Consider the following 11,735-nt stretch of genomic DNA (forward strand, 5'->3'; position numbering starts at 1 on the left):
ATGGGTACATATAAGTACAACAGAAGTAATTATTTCTTACTGGGGTAATCCAGCTAACACGTGACGAATTTCGGCATCCACCATCACTATCCAATCCTTATTGTATGTGATATTTCTAATTCCAAAACTGAACTGGACTAAATTGGCCACTCGTCTAATGCTGATGTCGTATTTTTTTTTTACATTAATTTTCAAAAATAAAATTACCGCTTCCTATTTTAAGTGTTGTAAAGACGAATTTCAAATGGTCAACATGTTTCATCATGTACAGAATGGAGAGTAACGCTGTTGTGTGTAGCTCCAATGATGATGATCATCTGAAAAGTGAAAACGAGGCTTAAAGCTGCCACTCTTTGTAAACAAGCAAGGAATATTTAGATTAATTTTGGGAGACGAAAAAAAACATCAACACGTCAGCATAATCATCATCCAAAGTCAAATTCAATAAAACTTGGACAAAATATGAACAAAAGAAAGATTTGTACGGGGGCGTCTGTTCCGGAAGAGTAGGCGTTCTCTGCTTCATCGACGACAACCGCCATGTGAATTTCTTCTTTCTATCTGCAATACATATATATTTGAGAGTTCTGAGTTTTTATCACACTTTGGGTCTCGAGAATATCGTAATAATCGGAAACGATAAAAATAGATCGCGCTGCAAAACAAGTTCCTCACGGACGAAAGATGACAATCTATAGTCAGTAGATATCTTATTCCAGTTTAAAACCACGGGTCAATACACTCATACTAATCTGAGAGCATGGACAAACCTGTGTTGAAATTTCCCACACGGATTTATATTTGAAGGAATATATGCAGCATCACTCTACTGAAGAAACATGATTCAATTGGTTGAACGTAGATTTATTTAAACGAATTGCTCATACCATTCTCCTTAATGAATAATCGATTGGCCAGAATTCATCCAATGAAAATTTCAGGATCTCTAAAGTCGTGTTCTGGCGTTTGCCAGGGACGTAAAATACCGTGTTATAAAAGTTTTTATGTTTCCGCTATTCGCGGGAGAGATTTTGAACACTTTCCAAAGTGTTTTATTATTGATACATGTCCTTGTATTTGATTTTCAAATTTTATATCAAGGACCATGTGTAAAATATAGTTGTCTTCGAGTGTTCGTTTCCGGGAGCGTTGTCCCGGTTGGTTCCTTATGTAAATATCGACGAGTATCTGATAAGGCATATATACCATAAACGACTGATCAATGAATGCTCTACCCGGATGTCTGTAGAACAGGACACAGGAACTTGACGAGAATTCCCGACCCAAGGACAATATATATGTATTACTATATAACACATATATCTGGTCCGTGGGTCGGGAACTCGTGCCAAGTCCCTGTGATACAGGACGCGATCATACTGACTATATAATATGCCACTCTTTGTGTGTGCTCACACACATCGTTTTGCCGACGTAACTTATTACGCTTCCTGATATTCTGCCATGACGGCTGTTTGCAGCATTCTCCTGTTCCTGCTGTCGTCGACTGTTTACACTCAAGGCGTATCTTCAGGACAATCACAGATTATCTACCGCTGGAAATCACTGGATTACTCGTGGCCAAATGAAACCACGAAACAAAACAGCATAACAAGTAAGAGATTCATAGTCGAAAATAATATCATTTCTGGAATTAAAGTCTTGGATGAAAACGTTTTCGTGACTGTGCCCAGATGGAAACCAGGCGTTCCATCAACATTGAACAAGGTAGTTACCAACCCGGCGAATCTGGAAGAGAATATCTTGGAACCATATCCTGATTGGGAAATGCAGACTTTGGGTGAGTGTGGTGCCTTCCAGTATGTCCAGAGCATGGAAATTGATCCTAATACTGGCTATATGTGGATAATAGATGTTGGGCGTGTGAATACTCTAACGAACAAGTCACAAAACCTTTGTCCACCGAAGCTGGTCATCTACGACATACGTAATGAAAGACTTGTTCACGTGCACGAGTTCCCCGATAGTGTTGCGTCATGGACGTCTAATTTTCTGAATGATATTGTTCTAGATTACGTTAACGGTGTCGCATCGTTTGCATATATAACAGATTCTTCTGACTCCAAATTAATTGTGTACGATCATAAGAGGAACACGTCTTATTTCTTCACGCATCCGTCAATGGAGATAGAATCAGGCGCGGACACGATTGTAGTTGGCGACAATAATTTAACAACGAAAGTCCACATCAATGGGATAGCCATGAATTTCGACTTCCGCTTTGTCTACTACTGCGCTTTGAATGCCTTCTCATTGTACAGAGTTCCCACCTATGTACTCAGGAATGAATCAGCAGTGTTCATTGTTGAAATGCTTGGCCGAAAAAATGACGTCACTGGTGGAATGGTGGCAACTGATAAGGCCCTGTATTACGGCGGACTGACTACGAATGCCGTGGATAAGTGGCCATTTACCGAAGCAGGTAATGAAGTAACGGTTATCTCCAATGAGTCTAGCCTCCGCTGGGTCGATTCCCTGGCCATGGACACGCAACAGTCTCTCTGGCTTGTTGCTAATAGTCTAGATTTATTTCTAGCAGGAAGAATGAATTTTACAAACACTAATATGTACATTTGGAAATTACCCATTGGAGAAAACGGATATTTGGCATCTGCAAAATCCCGAACAGACACTGCCCTGAATGGAGATATGATGATTGGTTAGGCTGGGATATATATAAGGCTATTTGCTGTTAGTTTATTTGGTGTCCATTTCAAAATGTTTTCATTACAAAGTGATTCAGATGTCTTTTAAATCAGTCTTTTTTTCACGTCTTAATTCATTCAAATAGTGGCACGGTTCAGAATACATCGTCAACTTGACGTTTTTTGTTCTGTGGTTTTTTGTTGTTTATTATATTGTAATAAAACATTATTCCACAGCACTGATAGCGTTCTAACACACCGTCTAGCCGGTTTGCTAATTAACAGGTATTGTGACAGTGAATCCTTGTAGTAATGTGCCAAGTGTGAATTGTATTCGCGTTATCACGAACGGGATCCAAACTGCTGCCAAATCGGTGTCATCAGCGATGTAATGCTTACTATTTCTATAACAATGAACAGTATGTACTCAGAATGCAAAATTAAAAACTGCAAATTTATAATTGTGTGGAACAATAATGTTTTTATTCAACATTTTTTGCTAAATCATCTTTATTCGTAAAAAAAAACTTGTTCACAAGAATACACTATAAGAGAGGAAAATCAACATATGAAAGTATATTACAGTGGTGGGTTTGTGTGTGTGTGTGTTTTTTTTAAGCGGGGGTACTCTAATTTAATAACAATCTCCCTGCCCCTCTAACCGCATTGTGTTAGTGTTGAGGTACAGAGAAGTGGTACGTACTAACGTAAAGCAGAATAATAGAAAGAATTATTGCAAACGGTACCTTGCGATATCTGAAGATAAATAAAAGATCTATAGACCACTATGTTTTTCTTAAATGAAGACATCATATCATTTAGAAATGAAGAGTCATCATACGTGTTAACAATACAAATTTATACACCACAATGGCTGAAAATACTCTCCGGTATCTGAATAACAGAATTACATCATTGTCTGAAAAAAGATAACAAAGGACACTCACCATGAAGGAAGGAATGATGAAGAATATATATGTCTTTTTTAGTGGGTGGGGCGGGGGGGTTACAAACGTAGGCTGTGATTAAAACTCGTATATCAGCATTTGAAAATGTATTTATATGAAATATATTTATATAGTAAATATTTAGTATAGAGTACCTGTTGATCGAAGACAAAAAAACAGCTAAACTTTTAATGATCGAACTCAACCATAACATAATGAATAAGAAATTAAACACTATCAAAGGTTTTTTTTAACAATGGAGAGAATGTGAATTAACAATAAATTAATACATACTGCAGATACAGAGGAAGAAATCTCAAAAGGTCATTAAAAACCTCAAATCTAGACCAGAGGAAGAAATCTCAAAAGGTCATTAAAAACCTCAAATCTAGACCACAGGAAGAGATCTCAAAAGGTCATTAAAAACCTCAAATCTAGACCAGAGGAAGAAATCTCAAAAGGTCATTAAAAACCTTAAATCTAGACCACAGGAAGAGATCTCAAAAGGTCATTAAAAATCTAAAACCTAAACCAGAGGAAGAAATCTCAAAAGGCGTTGATAAATCTAAAACCTAAACCAAGTTATAGAAAAACTATACCACCGAGTGCCCCGACCAGGAATCGATCTTGGGTCTCCGGAATGATAACCCATTTTGTTTTTCCTATCTTTTATTGATATCAATAAAGCAAAAATACATAAACACATAAGTCAAGCACATACATCTTACCAAAACATTTATGAAATATAAAACAAAAGATACTTGTTTTTAAATGTCCAGCTCAATGCAGAAAAAAATGGATAAAGACGAAACATATATTTCATTTTACTTTTGATTCTAATCAATGGGTTCTCAATAAAGAAATATTTCACAAAGTTTTCGCCTATCTTAAGATGTTTTGATTGTTTATCAAAGTTAATATATTGATCTGAAGTCTAAATTATTTTTTCTTTGTTATGAAAAATGGTAGCATGTAGTCTTCCGCTTTACATTCTGAATCGACCCATCTCATCAAAACGTCAAAGGATTCAAGCATTAACTGTATATCAGGGATACCTAAACTTTTCTTTTATCAGTAACTGTGCCGTAATTAATCAGATGAACATTATTCCATTAAAAAATTCCAATACATATATCTTTTTATTTCATTTTATAGTATACTTTGACAATAACAATATCCTAATGGCAGTTGCTCTGCCTTGTATTGTTAACATTTTTTGGCAACCGCAAATTCAAAATAGATTACATTGGTTTCAACTTTGCATCCCAACCTAGTGTAATGCAAAGTTTTACACTCTCTCGACAAAAATTCCAAGAACACATGTAACTTCTTTTCTAATTCCAACACCTAATTTGTCTTTTTTCAGAATGCCGTTGTAGCAGCATAACAAATGACTTATCCCGTTTTATTATTAATTAATTAATTACCTATCAATTATAGCTCCAAAATCCTTATACTTCTAACAATTCAGAAACCTTTCCAGAATATTTACCTGAAAATGTAAGATTAGTATTATCAGCGTGTTAAAATACAATAGTTTTAATGATAAAATTACATGGGATTATAATGCAACCTGTTGCAGGGCGTGTATTGTATCCCATAACAGCAAACTTCTTCAGAACTGCTTTCATTTAGCATTCCTTGGCAAATGAATGCCCACGGGATAAGTGCAAATTCAACATGAAACGCGTCATGCTAAATGAATGCAGTTAAATGTTTTATTTATACATAATTTTCAATGTTCGCCTTGTTATAAGGGGCGAAACCTCGATTTATTTTACCTTACTTGTGATATTCCTACGCCAGTGGCAGTTTATGAGCTGGTAATACACAATATACTTCAAAGTTACACCTACAGATGATGTTCTGCTATCGGTGACATCCCTTGTGTGTAGCATGTCACTGGTGTCTTTCCGCCGTGAAGCCTCTGATTTCGTCATCAGGTGGTATCCAGTTCTCGTCAAATGTTTCTATACTCTGCAGCCCACCTCCACTGGGAATATCTATACAGTCCATCCCCTCTCTCTGCACTTTGCCATTAGCTCGCCATACTTCGTTTTCTTCCTTTCATGGGCCTCCTCGCAACATTCTTCCCATGGCACTGTTAGCTCTATTGCGATGAGTTTATACTTCCTTTTCCCTCTTTAACCCTGTCTGACAAACCGAATAGCAGAATGTCCGTCTTTCCGTCTACAGGATATCAGACAGTACTCTCAGTATATTGCCATGCCTCCATCGGTATCTTCCTTGCTGAAGTGCCTTCTTGCATCCAGACAGAATGTGAGACATTGACTTTCTCTGGTTGCATAGCCTGCAGATCGGGTCATCCGTCATTCCCCACTGGTGCAGATTGGCCTACGGTGGGAAAATGTTATGAACGTATCTTAGAGTAAATGGTTCCATCCTCCACCATTCCGCCCATGTAAGCTTTCTCTCCGGTAGTTTCCATGTGGCCCATGTATTCAGCTTACTCAGTTCAACAGATTCCTGATTTGGTCTCTCCTCTTCTGCTCTCCGTACCTCCGTATGAACCATCTGCCGTCGCTCCTGAGTGTTTGTCCTTTCCCACTGCTGGATGTGTGAACAGCCAACACCTTGCCTTCCAACACATGTATTACCAATTGTGATCCTCAGCTCCAGCATACTCTATGCTTCCCCTATAGCAGTTGCTGCAGACCACTCCCGTCCTTGTCTGTATCCCTGCATCATTGATCTTTGGAGTCCCGCACTGTCATTACAAGCTTGCACTTTGACACTTTGTGCTCCTCGTCGACTCCCGTTAGCGGCAATTGTAGTTCAGTAGAGCGTGCATACAGACCGATATCTGTAAAGTTTGGCGGGACCCCTAGATACCTGTTCGCCACATTCCCTGAAGACCCCACTCTCATCGTCGGGCTCTCATACAGCAACAGCAACCATGTCAGTCTCGGTAGCATGCCATGCTGGTACATCCAAGCCTTATACTTTCCTCTCCATCCATTAGTGTACGTGGACCAGGGTGTCCTTTTGGTTCTGACCATCCTTGACCTTTAGTGTGAACTGTTGGCTGAATCAAGTAACGAAATTTCCGAATTTTAAACTGCATCCTTGCCCATGAACCCACCTCCTCCAGCGCAGTCAGCACCCATCTGGCTTGTACATGCGTTTTGGTTGTGACGGTAAGGTCATCGATGAACCTTCGGTTGGCTGGATGGTAGACACCAGACTCTATTCTTGGTCCTCTGATTTCCTTCTCCGCAGCCTTTATAGCGAGGTTCATTCCCATGAAAATTAGTGTTATAGTGCATCCTCTCACTATCCCTTTCTCCAGATCTATCCACTTTGTAGGGCATTCCCTAAATGCGAATCTCATCTGCATCCCTCCGAAGAAGTCCATTATTGTTTCCTACCGTCTTAGGACATGATAATGCTCTAAGGTCACCTCAATCAACTTGTGTCGGGCTGACCCATAAGCGTTGGCAAGATCCAACCAGACTACCGTCTGGTTATCTCTGCTTTTCTTGGCTTCCCTGATCAGTTAACCAATTGCACTTGTATGCTCTATACATCCAGAGAGCCCAGGAAAACTTCCCTTCTGGACTGAGGTGTCGACGTAGCTGTTCTCCACCATGTAGGATGTCACCCGCCTAGCGAAGGTGGAAAAGAAAATCTTTCCCTCAACGCTCAGCAAAGAGATGGTCCTAAACTGGTTTTTCTCCATTGTGGTAAAGACTCCCTCCGCTATTTTCCAACATGGCGGTATAATCCCTTTCTTCCACACTGTACAGTGGAGTCTTCACAATCTCCGTAACAACCGTAGGCATTTCATATTCACTGTGTACGGTATACCACTTGGACCTGGTGCTGATCCTGTTCTTGCCTTCTTGACAATGTCCTGAATTTCCTTCAAAAGAGGGAGGTCGGTATCCAGTGGTGTAGTTGGGCATCCACCTCCTCGATTCTAGGACAATCTCCCAGAGGTTCTGCTCTCCTGTCATCAGAGTGTACACTTCTTAGATGATCCTCCACTTCCTCCTTTAAACTTTCAAGAGGGCCTAATCGTTCACCTCCAAACAGGACGTTGTCAAATGGAATGGATCTTTCAAGAATTTCGCTATTTTCTTCGCTCTCTACTCCAGTCACTTCCTAAGTCTTTCTGCATTCCTTAGACGGCGAAGTATCCCTCTAAGGTGATATCTGAGCTGCTGTTGCCCAAACTTTTGCTCGTCAGGCGCTTCCTTGAATCACCTCCCCAAGTCTCTCAGCTCTTTTCGTGGTTGCGCAATCTAATGTTCTCTTCTGTTGGTCGTTGTAGCTGCTGGATATATTGTGCAGCTTAGTCACTTTGACCTCCTAATCGCTCCTCGCTCAATTTGTGTACAATGGACGTCATTACCTCAAACTTCTTCTCCACTGTACCCTGTAGAGTCACGTCCAGAATAGCTTCCAGGTTGTGATCAAGATTTCCCCATACTGTTACAAAGGTAAATGAAAATTTTTGAACTGGAAATATAGATGGTAAATTATCGTTTTATAGTAGCATATCTGTAGAAGAAGGAGTTATTTTGTAGTTGTATTCAAACAAGATAAAAGGAATGAATTGCCTCATTACAAAGGTCCACATTAGTTCTCATGGTCTATACATAGAAAAGGAAAGAGATAATCGACAACAAAATTCAAGGGAGAAAATATTTTGTGAAAAAAAATATTATCAATTAAGAACAAGACTGTTTAAATTTGAATTTGAGTGTTGCATATTAGACAACACTGTTTGTTGCAAATTACACAGATTCCATATCAAACGGTATGTATACTAGTTTTTATCAAGTCCTTTAAACCCCTATAGTTGCGAGTAGAAAATATAGCGTTCTTTCATACCGTTTTCTTACCCATGTCAATATTTGCTATCTGATCTCGTGCTATGTATGGTAGTGTAGGCTATGTGTGCCTACCATTACTGCATGTTATGTTGCTTTCCTAATTAAGAAATAATAGATAATTATACCAGCATGAAACTGTTTCATAATATCAAAATTAATTTTCACAAGATTGTTTCTCTCAAATAGATTTATTTTAAACGTATATGTAATTATTTTTCGTGAAATTATGTAGTTCACTCCGGAATATTGGTACGGAAGTACGGTTTTAGAGTAACATCGCTATTTAAACTTCCTTTCTGATCATCGATTGCGGCACATGTGTATCCTCATTCTCTTAGGGATTTGACTTTAACGAATTCAAGATGAGTCCTGAGATGAAAAAAAGAGTATCCACAGTTATAGCTTGTGCAAGAGCGACATTTCAATATGGCTTCATTCCAGCTGTGATTTATCTAGGTATTGTTTTATCTGTTTGTAAACAATGTCTGTGTACATGCAATCCCCTACCACATTCATTTTATCAGTCAAGGTCGCTGTTACAGTTTAACTAGATTCTGCATTTTTTGACTTCATTGTGAAAGAAAGTTCCAAATTTCAGTTAAGAATAACTGTAATGCGAGGATGTGTTGGAGTTCGAGTGCATATTTGCCAACATCTATTTCTAGTTACGGTCTCGGTTAAAAAGCCTAAAAGGGGGCCAGCCATACTAATATAGAAAAAAAGTATATCATTCTTTCTGAGAGTTATGATTCTAGGATCCGACCTACAATCTGTGCCAAATGCAATACATCGAATGCAAGCTCTTCTTAGCTGATGTTGAATTACACTTTTGAAATGTTTCGACTTCATATCAATCTTTTGTATCTTGACACATGCAAAAGAAGATATCGAACTCCAATAGGGAAGATACGCTTAATTAAATCTCATTTTATTTCTCCATTCAATCACATTTTTACAGCTCAATCCTATCCAGATGAAAAAAACAACAAAATAAACCCTTATCTTATTTGAATTCCAATGTTACAGAAGTTGATAGAATTAAGAAAGAAACTGCTGTTCCAAGATATCATAAATAGGGAATTGAAAATTATTAGCACAAAGGTTTTTGCAGATGTAGTAATCACTTCTATGCTGTGAAGATTTTGTACAAACACATAATGTAACAACCAATTTCCTTAAATATCAGGGGTTAGTGTCTTCTGTTAAGAAATCAATTTCCGGTCGGTTACCATGAGGGAATACTGTGGTGCGGCAAATAATACCATTCTATATTCAGACGTTTTAGAGAAATCAGAAACGTACAAAGGAGTTTTAAACATAACTCTGGCAGAGCCAACTGATAAAAGAAAATGGGGGAACTATTTGAATCAAACAACAAATACCGGGAAGCTATTTAGAAACTGACATTTCAAGTAATGAAAAATACTAGACTTCAGTGGCTGCAATACATGATTACTAAAAACATTCTAACTACCAAATTCTGGCTGTTTAAAGTAAGGTTAGTTAGCAGTCCATTATGCAACCTATGTAAATCTGAAAGGGAATCAATGACTCATTTTCTTTGGCAATATCTGGAAGTTGGAATATTCTCACTAACTCTAGAAACACTTAAGATGCATTGACTATTCCATTTTCTATCAACAAACAATCCTTTCTGTTTGGGATGAATAGCTACAATAACACTGATCTTCAAGTTGATAATGAAATAATTTTGATAATTAAACTTAAATACAACATTTACATAACAAGATGTCTACACATTTTTTTAAACATTGATACTTCATTTAAAACTATACAAAGTCATTACTAGTCATTATATTTGAAACAGCAAAAACAACATGTTAAATGAAATTTAAATATGATAATATGCTAACAATAAAACTTGTATTTTAGATTTTTTCTTTGTTTTTTGCAATTTGAAATATTAATTCAGCTTCCCCCTTTCTTTCTCTCTCTCTGTATGCAAGTGTGTTTATATAGGTTTGAGTGTTTTGTGTGTATGTGCCACCATGTTAAAAAAATGTATGTGCATGAATGTATATATGTCATGATAACATTGATAATGATGTACAATATAATGATGATACTACGATGATGAGGAGGATGATAATGATGTATTGATATGATGATGATGATGATGATGGTGGTGGTGGTGAGAATGTAAATGTACTTGTGGTGTGTTAAAAACATATGTGGAAAATCTTTCAAAAATAAAATATAAGAAAAAGTCTTTTGTATCATGTTTCTAGAGCTATGTTAACAATACTAGAGTGTGAATATTATTGTATACATTACAGGCTTTAAAAGGGGTGCTGATGAGGGAATGCCGGAACTGACATGGCAGAGGTATGTTTATCATAGACTCGAGGGGTTGATGAGGGGATGCCTGAACAGACCTGACAGAGGGCTGTTTATAATAAGCTCAAGTTAAAATTTATAAGTGTACAATTAGATGCATCTTAGTCTGTGTTCAAAGCACAAAGAGGTAAATATTTATTTAATATTAATTTAGGTTACACAAAAAAAAAGAATATTGTATTGTAGGTGGTATAGGATAGTGAAAACTTGAAAAACTTGCTTGAGAAAGATAATAGATTTCGTCATTATGATTTAAAAGCTAGATTAATATAATCCCAACCACCTTCTGGGTGAGATATATAGGATAATCAAAAGCCACAGGAAATGGTTTGTTTATGAATACCTTCTATTTACAGTCTGTTGTGGCAGTGAGTTGGACCAGAATGCTTAAACACCAGCATCACCATCAATAGCATGCATCATTCAGGATTCTCATGAACTATTAAGTCAACAGAGTGATATTGTGACAGTTGAAATAGTAGCATGAAATAGCCCAAACTCATAAGTTGATATCATCCATGATTACACTATAGATACCAGGACATGGTGAGAAAACAACGTGATGGACAGAACTGTAAAACAGATAATTATACAGATGTATTGTTCAGTGTGATATTAAAATTTTATTGATTTCTGAATGATGGTATTGTTTTTTTAGGTCAAGATGACCTACTGCTATTGTGTATTGTCATGTGATATGCACTATCCATAAACTTTTCCTTTAAAACATTACTCCTGCTTAAAGCCAGGGTTGATTTCAACCGAAGTTGGTCTGAAACATGAACATTGTGGTTGGAAATCATTCCTTAAATTCAGAAAGTTGATTTGATGCCTTGGGACATTGCATCATCAGATGGTAGGCTATTCAAATCATTCTGCTTCCGTGGTCAGTTGTCCATTCGTCC

The 11,735-nt window shown here is 37.5% G+C and overlaps 1 protein-coding gene and 1 long non-coding RNA gene across 2 annotated transcripts; both read left to right on the forward strand.

Moving 5' to 3' along the window:
- The first annotated feature begins 1,464 nt into the window (after nt 1–1,464).
- Nucleotides 1,465–2,685, forward strand: LOC132560500 (protein yellow-like). The gene has a single exon (XM_060225164.1). The coding sequence runs from the start codon at nt 1,465–1,467 to the stop codon at nt 2,683–2,685; it is 1,221 nt and encodes a 406-aa protein (XP_060081147.1).
- A 6,101-nt stretch (nt 2,686–8,786) lies between these two features.
- Nucleotides 8,787–11,468, forward strand: LOC132560519 (uncharacterized). Its single transcript, XR_009554656.1, has 3 exons — nt 8,787–8,928; nt 10,770–10,818; nt 11,187–11,468. It is a non-coding gene; the product is annotated as an uncharacterized LOC132560519 (long non-coding RNA).
- The last annotated feature ends 267 nt before the right edge of the window (nt 11,469–11,735 follow it).

The sequence above is a fragment of the Ylistrum balloti genome, unplaced genomic scaffold, assembly GCF_031769215.1.
Source record: "Ylistrum balloti isolate Yb309-2 unplaced genomic scaffold, AGI_CSIRO_Ybal_v1 Utg371072, whole genome shotgun sequence".
In the NCBI taxonomy this organism is placed as follows: domain Eukaryota; kingdom Metazoa; phylum Mollusca; class Bivalvia; order Pectinida; family Pectinidae; genus Ylistrum; species Ylistrum balloti.

What these genes read in the sequence shown, in the direction of transcription:
- LOC132560500 (XM_060225164.1), top strand. Translation starts at nt 1,465, where the DNA reads ATGACGGCTGTTTGCAGCATTCTCCTGTTCCTGCTGTCGTCGACTGTT.